Raw genomic sequence first — 19003 nt, forward strand, 5'->3', positions numbered from 1 at the left:
GGATGACACCAAGCTGGAAGGGGTTGCTGGCACCTTGGAGGACACCATTATAACTTAAAATGACTTTGACAAATGAGAGGTTTGGTCTGAAATCAACAAAGACAAATGCAAAGTACTTCACTTAGCAAGGAAAATATCAAATGCACAACTACTAAATGAGGAATAATTGGCAAGATGGTAACATAGGTGCCGACTCCATGGGTACTCTGGCGCTAGAGCACCCACTGGTAGCCCTATAGATCAGCGCCTCCCCCCGCCCCCCTGCAGTGCCTCCCACCTGCCTGCAATCAGCTGTTCATTTGTGTGCAGGAGGCACTGGGAGGAAGGGGGAGGAGCGGGCGGAGGAAGAGATGGGATAGGGGCAGGGGCGGAGTGGGTGTGGGAAGAGGCGGGGCAGGGGTGGAGTGGGAGCGGGGCCTGAAGCGGAGCAGGGGTGTGAAGAAGCGGAGCTGGGGTGGGGGCTTGGAGGAAGGCGTGGAGTGGGGACGGGGACTGGGGCGGAGCAGGGGTCGAGCACCCCCTAGGATATGAGTACGTCAGCGCATATGGGTGGTACTACTGCTGAAAAGGACCTAGAAGTTAAAGTGGCTCACAAACTGAGTAAGAGTCAGCAATGTGATGTAGTTGTGAAAATGGCTAATATCATTCTGTGGTCTACTGACAGGAGTGTTATTTGTAAGACATGGGAGGTAACTGTCCCACTCTACTCAGCACTGGTGAGGCCTCAGCTGGAGTACTGTGTCCTGTTCTGGGCACCACATTTTAGGAAAGATGTGGACAAACTGGAGAGAGTCCAGAGGAAAGCAACAAAAATGATAAAAAGTTTAGAAAACCTGACCTATGAGGAAACTGGGTATGTTTAGTCTTGAGAAAAGAAAGTCTTGATGGGGGACCTGATAATAGTCTTCAAATATGTTAAGAGTTGTTATAAAGAGGCTGGGGATCAATTGTTCTCCATGTCCACCGAAGGCAGGGCAAAAAAAAAAGGGCTTAATCTGCAGCAAGGGAGATTTAGGTTACATACTTTTGGAAGATGAGACTCTGTGCTGCGGGGGCAGATTCAATAGCTGCAGGCTACAGTTTGCAGCAGGCTCTTGTTTCTGTATTATATCATGTTTGCATAAAAAGAATATAACTTAACTACAAGCTCTCATTGTTTTAATGCAAAGAAAAATGCACTTTATAACTTACTAAATAAGAATTGATTGATAAGATATAATTCTGGACATGGGAGGGTCAGAATTGTACAAGGGAAAAAACAAGATAAAAATAAACAAATCCTTATCCTTTTCTTATTCAGGATTAATTCTGTTTGTTATTGATCGAGACAAGAAATATGGACAATAAGCCAGCACAGATAAAGGATTCTCACCATGTTAGAATCATGACTCAGGTGTTGGTGATAAACTAGTGATAGGGCATATCAGAGTGCCTCTCTAGGGTAGTTGTTAGTATCCTCTATCATAATATACTCTGTGCTGAGAGAGTGAAAGACAGAAGGAGAAGGAGAGAGAAATCATATTGCCCTCTAGTGACTGGCTGGTAGAGACAATAAAAGACCGGTTTGCTACCAACTGCAGGACATCTATTTTACCTCAAGTGGCAGAGGCCTGTGTTTTTGCACTGTAAGACCTAGATGCGTAGGCCTGGCTTCCCAGGTGGGTATGTGAGAGTTTTACCATTGTGTCAATTGCTTGCAGCCGATGGTGTAACAAAACTATGTTGGTGCTAGGTTAGTTGTTACCCTCTGATGGCTTTTTGCTGGCCTGGTAGAAATGAGTTTGGTGGTCTCAAACCACCTGTCAGTGACAGGTGTCCATTACGCAAAAACTATCACAATAGCTGGCACCCCTTCTTGGAAGATTGGCCCACCTTGGACGGAGCATGGAAGAGTGGATTCTGATCTTACACCAGTTTTACACTTGGGCAAGTCCATTGATTTCAGTAGTTACACTCTGATTTACACAGGTATGAGTGAGAGGAGAATCAGAGCCACAGACTGAATTATTCTTACTCCTAGATCAGAACAGGACTGAGGCACATTGACGGGGCTGTGTGGGATGCTTTCATTGCTGTGTTTATTCTGTAGATAAATAGAAGACTTCAGTCTTCTGGGGCCATCAGACTGGCAACTCATGAACACTAAATTCACTAGAGGAAAGTAAAATTAGATCAGATCCGCTCTTACAAACAACATATCCTCTTACTGTTCCTCTCCAGCCCCAATTTAGCTCCCTGGCTTCTGACTGATCAGTTCTGGTAGCTCCCTTCTCTTTGAAGACCAAGATATTGAGTGACACAACATTCCTCTAAATCCCAATTGCACTTATGTAGAATCTTTCATCAGCACCATCCGAGCATTATTGAATTAATTATCTAGTTAGTACATCCATTGTTTGTTTGATCAAAACTACAGTTTGTCCTGAAATATATGTAATCAATTATAGAACAGACAGCTGCTCCGGACATTGCCTATTGAATGCTCAATCTTATTTGAAATTGGAAGTGTTCAGTTACCAGCCCTCTCTACTGATGTTTATTCAATCTGCCTAGTCAATTCCTCCCAGCCTTTGAAGCCACCTGGTCATTGTCTGAAAATGCAGGGTCAATGCTTCTTTGAAGCAAGCATTTTCCCTGTCTCCTGCCAAGATTAATTGGACTTAATATGAAATAAACCATCAGTTCATGTTTGGTGATAACCAATGAAATATGAAGCATTATCATAACATGGTGTTCAAAAGCCTGGATAGGATTTATAAAAGATTCAGTTAGTTCTTTAAAAAGAGGCCCTGACAGAGGGTGGTAACAGAGTGTAATTCTTCCTTCAGCTGATGAAAACTAAGAGACTAATTTAGCAAACATCTATGTGAGATTCAAAGGGCTATTTACAGTTTGTTCGAAAGAAGACAAATCTTTATAAAGTAATTTAGACAAACCAGGAACAAAGTGTTGGTGGCTGTCCAGAAAACATATATAATGTGATTTTCAAGGGCTTCATTGAGAAGTGGCTGCTAGCAAGAGAGAAAGACTAGATCAGAACTTCAGTGACACAGGCAAGTCTGAAGGATCATTTTGGGTGAATATTTTTCAAGCACCCAAAAATGTTCTTTCCTCGTCTCAGGAAAGAGACCTGGCCAGTACCCCAGACAACCCAATGAAGATCTTTGCTCAGTGCACAGAACTGTGGTCAAAAAAAGCAAAGACGTTAGGATGGATACAGAATGGCATGGAGAATTGCCATTATATAAAACAATGGTGATGCCTCCTCTGGAATAGTGTGTGTGGCACTGCTCATCCCATCTCAAAATGGAGAGTGTAGAATAGAGGAGTTAGAGAAGGGCAATGAGAAGAATAATTAAGGGCATGAAAAAAATCACATATAAAGAGAGACTAAAAAAAATTGGGATTGTTTACCTTAAAAAGGAAAGGGGACATAATAAAAGTACATAAAATAATGAATGGACTAGAGAAGTTAGATCAAAAGCTCCTATCACATAACATGGCAAAATCAAAACTGACAAAAGAAAATTCTTTTTCACACAACATGATTGAACTGTGGAACTCGTTGCCAGAGGATGTCACTGAGATCGGGAATTTAAAAAGGGATTGGACATTTATATGGATAACAAGAATATTACAATAGTTAGTGTTAATAAAATTTTTGGAAGGAATAGGAAACCTCATGCTTTGGAGCGCAAACCAATTTTGAATAACTTCATGGAGGGTAGATTATGTGCCTGCTGCAGGTTTCTTGAACCTTCCCATGAAACATCTGGTGCAGGCCACTGTTCAAGACAGGACACTGGTCTAGATGGAGCTTGGGCAGTTCCTATATGCTGACAAAACAAATAAACGTACCTGGCTCTCTAGGACAGTGATGTACTATCTAAATGTGTCATGACAAGTTGGAAGGGTCTTAAAGATACAAAGAAGAAGAGGGGCAGGGAGACAGAAATAAGATTATATAGTTACTCAATAGTCCATGAGCACATCTCGATGATTATTTTGATTTTGTTTGGGTTTTCTTATTTTTACCACCTTCCTTCTCCCCTCACTTCATGTAGGCAAAAAGACAGTAGTCTCAAGATTTGCAGGAGAGATCTGAGGATCTGATCCAATGCTCATTAAAGTCAATGGGAGTAAGAACGAAAGACAGAGTAGTTGAGGGGATGGTCAGATTTTGTGACACCAAGTGTTAAGTTCTAGGCAGTCAGACCTTGTGGCTGGAGCCGGCCATACAGTTGGGACTAGGCCAAGAGCTGCACTAAAACTAGGGTCTGAGGAAAGGCCATAGGTCAGAACTGAGGTCACAGTCCAGAGCAGACAAGCCAAATCAAAATCAGAGTTGGAGTCCAGATGCAGACTGAAGATTGAAGCTGGACTGGAGTCAGCCTGAGGGTCTGGAGACAGATGCAGGATTGGAGCGGGTCTATAACAATGCTGGAGCGAGGTCAAAGTAAGGCATGGACAAGACTGAAGGGCCTGGGATAAGGCTGGGGCAGGAAGAGGAACAGACCAAGAGCAGACTGGAAGCCGATGGAGTCTGTAACACTGCAAGGCAGCAGGAGTGTTCCTGGCCAAGCAGTGCTGTTGTACAGACTAAATTGCAGGCGGTCTAGCAAGGTCAGTAAAATACCTGTGCCTGGAGTTCATCTGACCTGGGCCCTGTCAAGGGATAAACTGCTGCAGCATGTCTGAGGGCTGAGCCACTGCAGGCTCTGTTGGAGGGCTGAGGCCATGGCAGATGAGTTAGCAGCCCTGGTCTAGCTGTGGGTTTGCCTCCCACCAAGGCCCTCCTTGGCAACTTGCCAGAAACCTGAGGTTGCACTTAATTTGCTTCAAATTTCCATCATTTAAAAAATATCCAACTTTATAATAATACTTCACATTTAATTAAGAGTCTTTCATGTGAGGAGCTCAAAGTGCTCTACAAAGGTGAGCGTTATCTTCATTTTATAGCTTAAGATATTTGTCCAAGATCACTCCAGTGAAATAAACCCGGGTCCCCTGACTTGTAGCCCCCTATGCTAACCAGCAGAAGCTCTGCCTCCTATAAAGGCTCTCACCCCTTGTGTTTGTTTGTCATTGAGTCTTCTGTGATATTTGTATGATCAACAATAAAAATCTGCTGTTGGTCAGTAGTTGTAGTTACACGGTAAAAGCAAATTCTTGGTCCACAAAATCCTAATGTTTATTTTTATGGTCGTTCTGCTTCCCTCTTTTCTGCTTGGCACCAATATATGGACAGTCCCTGCAAAGTAGTCATGATTTACCCAATGAGCAACAACAACTCATTTGCAGCGACTATGCCATAGCACACGAATAGGTTTTCAGATAACTTTTAAGATGGTTACAATTGACTCAATGGAGTGTTAACTTACTATAAAAGGAGACACAGAACATACCTGATTCTACTTGTTTGTGTCAATGTACTTGTTATAAAAAAGAAATAAAATGTGCTAGAAGCCATACCAAAATGGATTTCAATAGCCATATTACTCATGTATTGCAGAGGTTAACACTTTTAGTGCTGATGCAGTTTCAATCTTAGTTGAATTCAGTTGGGGAAAAAAAAAACTTCCGGTTTACTGAGAAACTAAAATACTTGGCAAAGGAAAGTGAAAGGCTTTGTCTACACTACCACTTTTGTCAGCAAAACTTTTGTCAGTCAGCGGTGTGAAAAACACCTCCTGCCCGACATAAGTTTCACCGGCAAAAGTGCTGGTGTCGACAGCACCATGTCAGCAGGAGAGGCTCTCCTGCCAACATAGCTAACGCCGCTCATTTAATTATGCCGGCAGGAGAGCTCTCTCTTGCCATCAAAGAGCGGCTACACGGGAGACCTTACAGGGGCAGAACTGTACCAGTACAGCTGTGCCGCTGTAAGGTCTGTAGTGTAGATATAGCCGAAGTGAAAATAGATGGCCTAGCACTTGCTTACTGAAAAACATTCTAAATACAGCCAAGTTCCATTCTCCCTTTAAATAATGGACATCCAAAATTTGCCCAGCTCAGGGCAAATTGGCACCTTGCCAGTGGCCTAAAGGCCATATTGGCACTTGGCAGAAGTCTAAGGGTCATACTTGAAATATCATGGGAAATTTCTTGATAGTGAGTTCTATCTGTTAGGGTAACAGTCTCCTGAGGGAACTTGTGGAAGCCCCATTGCTTGACACATTGGATACTAGACTAGACAGAACACTACTAAATGTACAATTGAAAAAAATACTACATGAGGAGGATGTGATGACCTAACCAGCTGCATTCTAGCTCCAGATTCTAAGAATTCCATTTAATTTGTATCTACTTTCTTCTCTAACATGAAGGTGAGAGCCAAAACTCTAGGTCCCAGCATAGGATGCTCGGTCATGAGCTGAGTGGTTCAAGAAAGCGTAACATGCTAAGATTGAGGCCTACCTCAGCCCATATTAAAGTTGAGGGTGTCTTGGCCTACCACATGGAAGTCTATTGTTTACAAACCACCTATAGGTCACCTCTGCTTTATATGTTCTATAGCAGGATATGAAACTTCCAGTGGCTATTGTGTTGCATTCAGTAAATGTTTTGTAATATGCTGCTCTCTGTTGCATTTAGCAATACACTTCAAAGACTTCAATCACCTAGAAACACTCCTGTCAGGCAGTAAAACTGCTAAATTCCACAGTGAAGTCTGTAATTTGTTCATGAAAGGGGAGATTTTCATCAATGGGAAGGGCACCAAGGGGCTCAATTCCCAATGGGAGTTGGATACCTACCTCCCATTTGTGCTTTTGAATATCTCCCTCAAGACCTAGGGAGGTGTTGGGAAGTTTTCCCCTAAATGTATGTTTAACGATGTTAATGTTAGTGTTTATGTTTGAATTAATGTTTGCACTGTAATGATTAGTATAAAATGAGTTAAGTATGGAACAGAAATCAATAGAGTCCATGATTCAAGATGGTGTTATGCCATAATGACAACTCGGACTCCATGTTGTTGCTCCTTCTTGTCAGAACATTTGCACCTTTTCAAACTAGTGACAGGAAAAGAGCAACAGATTCTTAGGGGGCAGTTAGAACCAGCTTAGGCCATGAGGTTCATGCCACTGAGCCTATAAAAAGGGTTGCACACCTGAACTTTCTTGCTGTCCATCAGAGCGGCAGCCAGATATCACGTTGATCTGCATGGACGTCGAGGATTTCCTCAGTGACTGCGGACCCACACCATCGGCCAAGAAGACATCACTTATCATCACACACGAACTATAACATCTACCTATATCCTGATTCCAGTGACCTCTTTATCTTCAATCCTGGTTCCAGTAGATCTTTGCTGATGGTCCTGTGCTGCTCCTCCCTCCCATAGCCCAAGTCAGGCTGCGAAGTTTGGTTGGAGGTCCAGGATTCGGATCCCATACTCTCAAGCTACAACGAGATACACCACCATCAGCTGTTTTGTCTTACTTGAAGTTGTCTCCTCTGACTCAGTACAGTATTGGGGTAGTTTGTGTTTTCCTTTTGTTTAGTTTAAATATAGCCAAGGTTAAGGGTTGTATGAGTCTCCAGGATTCATGTCCAATTGGGGGCAGCCACATTTGCATTTGTATTGGGTTGTTTATTCTAGTTATCATTCCCCATCCCTGCTTTTGTCAATTTCCTTAATAAATCTTTAACTGTTTTCGAAGCATACACATCTCTCTGTCTCTTTTCTATCATACACGAGAGGGAGGTGGGTGGACTGACAAACTGCTTCCACAGGTGATCAGATACTGTATGCCAGCCCAAGTTCCTGACCCTGTTGGCTAGGCTGAATGTTAACAGAGGAGCCTGAACTAGAAGACCAGGAATTAACAATATTAAACACTGGGGAGATTAAATCCAAAGCTGGATTCAGATCTGAACCTTACTAATTGTTTATATTTTCATAATGGGCCAGAGAAAACCCCCAGATCTGAATAACCCTAAACTTGAAGGATAGGAAAGAACAGGGTTCAAATTATGGGTCTAAAGTTTTCAGTTTGAAGCCATCTCTAATGAAAAACAGCAGTCTCTCCCATTCCTCTGTGAATATTTAATAGCAGAGCACTCTAGTGAGGGTTCATATCACTGATACTCCATTTCTTTTACAAAATATCAAACAGAACACGTACACATTTATGATGAAGTATCATAATTAAAACCAAGTTCCACTTGTTAAATAAACAAATAAAATACATTTTATGATACATTATCCTTGCTTATTTGTTTGTTCATATGCTCACTAATTTGCAACATTTAGTCATTTGCAACGGTTCTCCCAGTCATTAGTGCAAATTAGCGATGTTCTGCTGCAGTTAGAGACACCATTTCCAAAGAGTTAAATAGCCATAACTGCACAATTTTCTTTCACTGCTCTGTCTTTCTTTATTACTGTGAACTTGATATGTACCTATAGGGCCTTTAATCTGCATGCAGATGGAGGGCAGTGTAATTAGATTTTCATTTTATATTTAGCTGGTGTTAAAGATGGATCGGAATCAAAATTCTGGAGTCTAAAAACTCTGAACCTTGGGAAAGTTTTGAATTCAAATCTATAATTGCATTTTGTTGCCCCAATTGCTAGTCCTTTTGGCATCAGCACTTTTACAATGTGACTTAGATAATCACTTTGAGGACTTCCTATTATCATCTCATTTGGATGTAACATCTTTAGTCCCAAAGGATCACTAAGTGCTTTACAAACTTTGTAGACAAGTAGTACTTCATTCCCCCAATGAAATGTGCCCATCTCTGAAATGGAACATGGTAACTATATAACAGTGCGCATCAGTACTACACAACTGTCTAGGGTAAAACTGAAGGCAAATAATGTAAGCAGCTGAAACTGTGAAGAGAATTTACATAGCCAGAACATAAACTTCACAAATTCATGTCTGGTCAGGACGCTAGAGTTGATACCTTTATGCTTGTGAATGCTAGGAGGTTTTCAATGACCACAAGTGGTCAGGATTAAGGTTTTATATGTTGTAAAGGGACACGCCTTCCCAGGGGCTGGAAGGAGGCTAACAAGCACTTCTGGGCCTGTGCTGCGCTAACAAGGTGCACCTGCACAGTTTGTTCCTCCTGGAAGAGGGGCTTAAAAGGGGAAGCTTACCAAAGGAAGGGGTGCTGACCAGGAAGAAGGCTACATCATGCAGAGACTGTGAGTTCCAGAGGCAGGCCTGTGGAGGAGGAGCTAGCTGCAGAACACAAAGCTTCAGAAGCCTCCCTGAATCTTAGCCAATGGGGGTAGGAGGTAAACCCCATGAAAGGGCAATAGACTGAAAGACTGAGCCTTTAAAGCCCTATCCAGGGGCTGCCTGAGAGGCTGACCACTGTTCCAGCCAGACTCTCCTCTCTTGCAAGGGGAAGGGAGGAAGAAGAACCAGCCCTCTGCCAAGGAGCGATTGCCCCAGCGAACTCCCCCAAATGCAGCCAGTGGGGGAGTAGAGGGTAAATGAAGGACAGTGAGACCTGGATGGGAGTCCCACCCCATCCTACAAGTGGTGGAAAATGCAGGCACAGTATGCCTGATACAAGGGGTTTAAAACTGGGGGAGGGAAAGGGCTTAGAAAAGATAAGGCCCAGCTGCTCCATGCAAGATGGAACCGGAGCGGTGGTATAAATAGGTGGTGGAGATGCAGCAGCAGCAAGCTACCCAGAAGCAGCAGTTACAACAGAAATTGCTGCAGCAGTGGCATGCCCAACGGCAAGTCCAGGACTCCCAACAGTTGCAGCTGAGGGAACTGATGACCCAGCAGCAGGAGTTCCAAAAGGAAATGCTACAGCAGCTAGTACCAGTCATATGCTTGCAGGAGGCACCGGGGGGCCACGGTTCCACTGAAGGGGTCCTTTCAATGGTACCAGTGAAGCTCACCAAGGTGGGACTGAAGGATGACCCTGAAATCTTTTTAGTCATGCTTGAGAGTGTGGCATTGGCAGTCCAGTGGCCCACAGAACAATGGGCTCTTATTCTAGCCCCATACCTGAGATACCCCAAGGGGATCAGACACCGAATGGTAGCACAAGCATAACAGCTGAAAGAACATTGTTGGAAGTGGCTCCACCTGGAGGAGCACAAAAGACCCAAGTAGCTGAGGCCATGATGATGGAGCACGAAGGGGACAGGGACACCGAGCACAAAGGCCATGCCATGCAGAGGAACACCAAGGATCTCAGACTGCTGAAGCGGCACCCACAGACAGAGGTTCAGTTAACACCCCACAGATGGGCTCTCCTCAGTCTAGGAAAAAGGCAGCCCACCTCAGCCCATTAACATGCTACTCTTGAGGGCAGACTGGTCACATAAAAAGGAAGTGCCCGCTGACGGAATACGAGTATGCCCAGGGCTGGACAGCGGAAACCCATGTGCAAAAAACCCCTCCCACTGAGCTGGTGGTATCAGTGGTGGTCCAAGGGAAGCTGGTTCAAGGACTCTTGGACTCCAGCTGCAGCCAGATGGTGGTTCAGGCCTCCATGGTGGGAAGTAATACCACTCCGAAGAACACGATCCACCTTCTATGTATCTGTGATGTTAAAACCTACCTCAGCCAGCGGTTACAACTGACAGTGGGGGCCCATTCTACAGTGATAGCCATAGCCTTGGCAGAAAAGTTGGCCTATCCCATGATCATAGGTTGGGACTGGCCTCTTTTTTGGCAAGTTGTCAATACCCAGGCCTGGCAACAAGTGAGAACAGGGACCAAGTGGGGACCGAACTTCCTGGGAGCTTCATAAACCTTGTGGAAACCAATGATCCCGGAGAAGGGATGTCCTGAGCAATACAGCTGCAGATCTCCACAGGGGATGAAGAGGTAGGTCATCGAGACTGAGAAGCCCCCCTACGGGGTGGAAATTTCATGCTAGAGCAGAGAAACAGCCCTAAATTGAGCTGGGCATATGAGCAACTGGCCACCATGGGGGGAGAAATAGCAGAGCATCAGGGAGGTGAACAGTACCTGCACTTTGCACTGGGGAAGGAGCGCTTGTACCAAATCGAGACGTATCAGCAAACTTGAGTGGTGAGGGCCCAGTTGCTGATACCACACCAGTAGTGATGGGCCGTGTGGCCGCTGGCGCATGATATCCCCTGTTCAGGACATCTGGGGAGAAAGAAGATATTGGCTTGGATATTAGTCTAATTCTACTGGCCCGGCATACACCCAGATGTGAGAGAATACTGTTCCTCCTGCCCAGCATTTCAGCTAGCCAGCAACAGAGGGATCCCCAAGGTACCCCTTGGTCAGATAGGTAGGGCCCATAAACTATTAGAGGAGGAGGAAGGAAACCCAGGTCTAGCATGTGAACCTCCTCAAAACTTGGAGAGTGTGGGAACCCCTGATGATCTAGAATTGAGGCCCCAGGTGCCCAGTGGCAAAGCTCCAGTGACATTATCAGGGGATCTAGTGAGGGTCTCTCACCTGCACAAATGAAGCAACTTCTCCAACTAGTTGGGGACTTTGCAGCGGTGTTCTGCAACCACCTGGGGAGAATGCAGTTGGTCCAGCATCACCTAGAGATTACTCTGGGCTGGTAGTCCAGGAGAACCCTAGACCATTGTCATGAAGGATGTGGGATACAGTCCAATAATAAATATAAGCAATGCTGGAGATGGGGGTGATTAGGGAATCCAAAAGTGAATGGAGAAGCCCCACATTTCTCGTTCCCAAACCAGATGGTAAAGTTTGGCTCTGCATTGATTTCAGGAAGACTTATGCAATCACAAAATTTTATCCCTACTTTCAAGAGTGGATGAGTTACTAGAATTGCTGGGACTGGCGAAGCACCTGAGCATCATCAATCTGACAAAAGTTTATTGGCAGATCCCCTTGTCCCCTTCCTCACAAGAGAAAACTACTTTCTCCAACCCTTTTTCCACTTCTAGACCATGCCTTTTGGCCTCCACGGGGCTGCTACTACCTTCCAACAGCTAATGAATCAGATCCTCAACCTCCACCATCAATACATAGCAGCCTACGTTGACCACATAGTCATCTGCAATCCCACCTGGGAAGAACACCTGCAGCATTTAAGGGCAGTGCTAAAAACCTTACAGGAGGCAGCAGTTTTACAGCCTGCCTGGCAAAATGTAAGTTGGCTGTGGATGAAGTGACCTATTTGGGGTACCATGTACGGGGTGGCTGTATGAAACTTCTGGTCGACAAGGTGCAGGCCCTTACATGCCCCATGCCCCAGACGAAGAGGCAAGTGAGAGATTTTCTTGGCCTGGCCGGATATTACTGGAGGTTTATTCCCAGTTTCACCTCAGTCATGGCCCACCTCATGAAAGGCAACAACCCTAACAAGATCCATTGGGATGAGAAGTGGGAGGAAGCATTCAGGGAATTGATAACACAACCATGCCAGGCACCTGTGCTCTTTAACCCCAACTTCTCTCTGGAATTCATACTACTTTCAGATGCTTCAAATGCCGGTCTTGGCGCTGTTCTCTCACAGGACTTCGATGGAGAAGAACACCCAGTCCTATACTTAAGTAAGAAGCTATTCCCTAGGGAAAAGTCATACTCTATTATCAAAAAGGAGACATTAGTGATCAAATGGGCAGTAAACGCCCGCAGGTATTACCCTTCTCCCTAATCACCAATCACGTGCCCCTTTGCTGGATCCAGACCATAAGGGACACAAACCCTTGCATAATGAGATAATACCTTGTATAACAACCATACAGTTTCTGAGGATGGCACCGACGGGGCAAAGACCATTCTAATGCTGATTTCTTTTCTTGGGCAAAAGCCCCTCCCCACCCCGAAGAGCCTTCCATCTTGAGAGGTGGGGTATGTGAAAGGACATGCCCTCCCACTGGCCAGGAAGAGGCTAATGAGCTCCTCAGGGCCTGTGGTGCGCTAATAAGCCACACCTGCACAACCTGTTCGTCCTGGAGAAGAAAGGGCTTAAAAGGGGAAGCTTATCAGGAAGAAGGCTGCTCCACACAGAAACTGCTAGTAACAGAAACAGGCCAGTCGAGGAGGAGACAGCCATGGAACACACCGCTTCCAGAGTCACCGCAGCTGACAGCCAAGCAACACGCCCCAGGAAGAGGAGTAGGAAGTAAAGCCCACAAAGGGGCAATAGACTTTGAGAGACTGAGCCCGTAAAGCCCTATCCAGGGGCTGCCTGAGAGGCTGACCACTGTGCCAGCCAGACCCTCCTCTCTCACAAGAGGAAGGGAGGAAGAGGAACCAGCCCTCTGCCAGGGAGCGATTGCCCCAGAGAACTCCCACAAGTTCAGCCACTGGGAGAGTAGAGAGGGTAAATGAAGGACAGTGGGACCTCGGGAGGGAGGCTCGAGGGAGTCCTGGCCCCTCCTACACATGTCATCTGAAAGTCAACACTTCCAGAGCCATGCTGGGTCACTAATTCATGACTGGCTCAGAAGGAAAATTGCCCCCCTACTGAATCACCAAAATCATCACTTCTCTATTTCAAACCTTTCAATTAATTGTATTATTAAATGATAAATGGGTATAAGTAGACAAAAGTATATAAAAACCAAGAAATTGCTGTCTGACTCTATTCTGCTGTTTCACCTATATACTGATGTTCTGTATTGTGAGTGACTTACTGTATAAATTAGCAGATACAAACAAACCAGTTAATGTGATATCAGTATTTGATAGATGTTGCCCAGCTTATTCAGTGCACACAATCTCTTCCAAATGTTTGAACAGGAGACTGGATAGTGTATCTGATCAATTAAAACACATTGCTGTCTTGGAGAGACTGTCAGTCTCTGGGAAAAACAAAAGGGCTGTAACCTACTATGTATATTATTCTGGAAATATGCTAAAGCCCAACTGGCCATCATTTTCAGTTTTTTATTTGTACATCCCTAGAATCAAGTGTTCTCTCCTATATTTTTCTTCTAGGCTAATGGTGATTTGCATGTTTCTTTTATGTTTTCTCTTCCATTCTCTGTCTGTCTGTCTCAAAACCAGTAGTTTTACTCACAGTACTGACATTAATTCCAAAGAAGAAATCTTTCTTTTCAGAGCCTGAAAATGAATTGCAGAGTTAAAGTATTTATGGAAACTAAGACCTTGACCTTGGCTGAGCATTCAAGTTATGCCACCTTCATTCTTCCACACTTCCCTTTAGGACTTGATTGTGCCTTTCCACTGCTTTACAAGTTCAGTCTGGAAGATTTTAAAGCAAATGTTTGTACAAGCAGTTTACAAACAGCCCTCCAAATAACATGAGGACCTGTGTGACATGCAAGCTGTCATTTCCTCATCCCCATTTCATTGGAACCCTGTTCCATTCTTTTATTAATCAGTAACATCAACAATGTGAAACTTACTGAGTGAGTTTACAAAAGAAAAATCAAATCAAATCTGAGTACCGTGTGCTAAAGTGATAGTTTTGAGGGTTAGTTATGTGCTAGAGATGTGAGGTGTATGGAGGTATCATTCATCACATCCAAGTCTGTAGAAACAGTTCCTCAGTAATAGTATGCAAACAGGTACAATAATTTTAAAAACTCATATGGAGCCCCATACCAATATTTGCAAAGCCACCACATTGTCCACCTTCACATCACTCCTTAAAACTCAACTCTGGCAGGATCGCTACAAGAAACTCGAAAAGGGTTAGGCAGTTGGCCTGCTGTGAATGCTGCTTATCATGATCTTCGCACTCTTACCTTGTGTTCCCTCATTTATTTGTTGTATCCATCTATTGTCTCTCATGATATGCCTAGACCAGCTTTTTGTTATCTGATTGTAGTGTGGTGGCCCTAATCCATGACTGTGGACTCTACATGGCACCACAATTCAAAATACTAAAAACAGGTCCATCCTTACACTGGAAGTTCCAGTAAATAACCTTACTAGAAGGGTTGCTTATTGGTCTAAGTGTCAGGTTTGGAGGATCCCTAAGGCCCTCTAATAATCAAATGTAGGAAGTACACCGGACCCTCACTAGAACGCGTGTCTATATAGCACGAATTCGCATATAACGCGGTCGTAGCCATGGATCCCAAATTTAATTACTTTAATTGGAATTCATTTTAACACGGTACTGTGCATGGATCCCAAATCCCGCGTTCTAGCGAGAGTCCGTTGTATTTTGGATGTTAAGAAACCTCTGCACATTGTTTTAATGTTGGTGTCTTTTTTTTTATTTGCCAAATACTTTCAGGCCCTCAACCTGCAATGAGCTGCATACAGGTGGACCCTGAAGGCCACACAGACTCCCACTGAAGTCAGTGGAGTGCTGCACAGCTGCCATTGCAGGATCATGGTCTAGCTTTGTATTCCACGGCTGTCCAGAAAGCAATATGATGCTAAACTATTCAGTAACATAACAGGGTATTTTACTCCAAAGGCTTTAGGTGCTTTTAAATTTGATGAATACAGGGAATTTAACTGACCGTCAAACATTAATGGTAAATCCATTTTAATGTATTGGGATGGGATCAGTTCTGGGCTCACATAAAAGATAGGAAAGCTATTAGAGACTGACAATCCTGCCTTTTACAGATCTTTATTTTCAGAAAAATGGGAGGAAACTACTGGTGGGTCCTGGAGCCTTGTATGCTTCATCCAGTAATCACATATCCAAAGCCAAATCATTCCATCCCCTTAAAGCGATCACATCATTCCACAATCCAGAACTTTCTCAGCATTTCTGTAAAGTTGTTACATACTTTTGTACCATTTATTTACACCTTTCCCAGATTATGGAATAAGACCTTTGTTGGTCCCTATAAATCAGATGACCAAGAATTTACCTTAGTTCATTTATAAATATCTTTGGGGACATCTCTGAGTCATAGAAATTACAGGATGAAGAAACATATCTGTACAGTTCCTGTGTAGTATAGCTCTCTGCAATGTGTTTTCTAGTGCTTTGTCCAATCTAAATTTTCATGTATCAAGCAACAGGGCTTCCATTATTTTGCTTGTGAGTTTCTTTGCTGTTAGCAAGTCTTGTCAATCTTCTATTTAAATTTTCTTTTTCTGAGTCTGTATCTGTTTGTTAACCTTCAATAGCTAATTAAATCTATTGGATCTTCATTCATTTTAAAAATAAACAGTATGATGACATCATTTATGGAAAAGGCTAATTCCCATAAATTTAAATCTGTAGTTTTTCATAGATGGACTTCACAGATTTTTATAAACATGGAAGGGAAATCATTCTAAAATAAGGCCTAATCCTGCTCTCACTGAAACTTTTGCCATTGACTTCAGTGGTAGGAGGATCAGGCACCGAGGCTCAGAGCCTCAAGGTATTTAGATGCCTAACTTCCATTGAAATCAATGGGAGTTAGGTACCTAAATATCGCTGAGGATCAGGGCCCAGTGGCTCACCCACATTTAAAGAAAGAGGGTGACATCCTAACCACATCGGACTCAGTAGCAAAATTCCCATTGACCTAAATGGAGCCAGATTTTAATTCAGTGTCTTTATATGACACATACTCTGTGTGGTGTAGGGCACCATCTGGTGGGCTTCAGAGGAACTCTGTCAAGCAGAGTTAGAAGAAATACTTAAGTGGGACCGTAGCCTAGGTACAGATTGCAGAATAGGACTCAAAGTGAAATTGCTTCATATCAAAGGATTCTGCTGTTTGTTCTGGGTGCTGTGCTGTCACAAATCTGCCCCAGTAAGAAGCGTATATTCTCCAATATTTCAACATGGCCACGTGAATTTATAGGGAAAGATGGGCTTGATTCTTTGTGGTCAAAAGCTGCCATCTTGCTCCACTGAAATCAACATCAAAGCTCCCAATGACTCTAATAGTTCAGGATCAGGCACTTAGGGTGGGATCTGCAAAAGCACTTAGGCATCTAACTCCCAGTTCTAGGTGCCGCTGCAATCCACAAAACACCTAACCTGTAGGCAGCGGCGCCAACTTTCTAATCTGACAGGGGATGCTCAACCTTCTGGCTCCGCCCCCTTCTCCCAAGCCCCCACTCCACCCGCCTCTTCCCGCCTCCATTCCCCCTAGTGTGCCCTACCCTCGCCCCCTCCCCCCCAGCACCTCCTGCACGTGGTGTAACAGCTGATCTGCAGCAGGCAGGAGGCGCTGGGAGGAAGGTGGAGGTGCTGATTAGTGGGGTGACTGGGGGGCGGGAGGTGCTGGTGGGTAGGGGGGAGCTGGCTGCCAGTGGGTGCTCAGCACCCACCATTTTTTCCCTGTGGGTGAGCACCCATGGAGTCGGCACCTATGCCTGCTGACACCTAAAGTTGCTTGGCGTAAATTGGAGTAAACAGTTCCTTAGGTGCCTGTTTCTGCCTCTGAGCACATGCAGTGCTGCCTCAATCTAGACACTCAAGCACCTACTCCCAAGCCCCAGAGTGATTCACCAACCTGGGGAAACATGGGCGTTAGGCCACCCAGGTCATATCCAGGGCCTGATCCCATAGGCGCGCTCAGAGATACTTCCCTGTCTCTACTGGAAATACCTCATCTGATACATCCTAAGATGACATTTGTCTCTTTCATGGCCACATCTTAATGTTAATCACCATAAGAACTAGGTACAAAACTTAGGCCCCTGTACGCAGTAAAGCAGCTTTGAGTGCTGTAACTCCCGAGGTGTACACACGGCCAAGCCACTTGGTGTGCAGACACTGCGCAGATGCAGCGCTCTAAGAAAACCACCCCGACGAGAGGCACAGAGCTATTTGCGCTGGGCCTACTGCGCTGTGGTGCCAGCCTAGGCACCCTGGTGATTACAGCGCTGTGCTTGGCCTCCAGGAGGTGTCCCACAATGCCTGTTCTCGCCCCTCTGGCCACTGGATTGAACTCTACTGCCCTGCCCTCAGGTGACCAACCATCAGCCCCATACATTCCTTTGCAAATTTGAAAGTCCCCTTCCTGTTTGTTCAGTGATGCATGCAGCGGTCTCAGCGCATCTTTCCAGGTGGCCAGGCCTGCTCCACACACCAGGCGATCCCCCGCTTGGAGCAATGCCGAGCTGCTGGACCTCATTGGCATTTGGGAAGAGGAGGCAGTGCAGTCACAGCTGCACTCCAGCCATTGGAATTATGATACCTATGGACAGATTTCTAGATGCATGAAAGAAAAGGGCCATGACCGGGACACATTGCAGTGCAGGGTCAAAGTGAAGGAGCTGCGGAATGCCTACCACAAAGTGCAGGAGGCAAACCGCCGCTTCGGTGCTGTGCCCACAAGCTGCCGGTTCTACAAAGAGCTGGATGCAATCCTCGGTGGTGACCCCACCTCCACTGCGAAGGCCCCTGTAGATATTTCGTTGGCTTGCGTGCCAGTCGAGAGTGGACCGAGTCAGGAGGAGGCAATCTTGGATGAAGAGGGGGAGGGGGACCCAGAGGCAGAGGATGACTCAGAGGCCAGAGATGCATGCAGTCAGGAGCTCTTTTCTACCCCGGAGGAGCTAGCCAGTCATAGCAGTTGGATCTTGGCAAAGCGCAAACAGGAGAGGAGGCCCCTGGTAAGTGGATCTGATTTGGGGAATTGCTGAAGCGAGTTGTTGGGGGCAGGAGGGTGGCAGAAAGCAGGCTTGTCTCCCACCTCATGCCTAGTTTGAGCAGCAGAACAGGCTGTTGATACACTTCCTCACTTCACGGGAATCTCCCTCAGAGATCTCCAGGAAACTCTCGTGGAGATACTGGGCAATCCACTGCTGCAGGTTCTTCGGCAGAGCTGCTTCGTTTCTTGCCCCATTAACGATAACTTTCCCGCGCCACTGCGTCGTCATGGAAGATCCATGAGAAAAAAATATATAGAACAGTCAAAATCCCTTTGTAATACTGGATGGTCACAAATATTTGCAAATGAACTGGCTACTACTAATAAACTTGTAAGGCACTTTGAAACCAGAGTGATGAGTGTGAGATAGACAGGAGTACTACCAGCCACACATGTTCAAAATTAATGAATCAACCCCTCAAAAGTCATGACACTGAATTAAGAACCATGATATTTTTTTAAATAATACCTCTGGAGGGCTTTGGGTAGATTTTTTGTCTTCAGGTTGTCAAGCCAGGTAGGGGGGTC

General features: G+C 45.0%; 1 protein-coding gene across 1 annotated transcript in view; it reads right to left on the reverse strand.

Annotated features, from left to right (window-relative positions):
- ITPK1 (inositol-tetrakisphosphate 1-kinase) overlaps nt 1-7397 on the reverse strand; it is a 288871-nt gene extending 281474 nt beyond the window's left edge. Inside the window, exon 1 of the mRNA XM_048853263.2 lies at nt 7256-7397. Coding sequence (XP_048709220.1) covers nt 7256-7395 — 140 coding nt within the window. The 5' untranslated portion in view covers nt 7396-7397. The remainder of the gene's footprint in view (nt 1-7255) is intronic.
- Between the last annotated feature and the right edge of the window lie 11606 nt (nt 7398-19003).

Source organism: Caretta caretta, chromosome 6 (genome assembly GCF_965140235.1).
Source record: "Caretta caretta isolate rCarCar2 chromosome 6, rCarCar1.hap1, whole genome shotgun sequence".
In the NCBI taxonomy this organism is placed as follows: Eukaryota; Metazoa; Chordata; order Testudines; family Cheloniidae; genus Caretta; species Caretta caretta.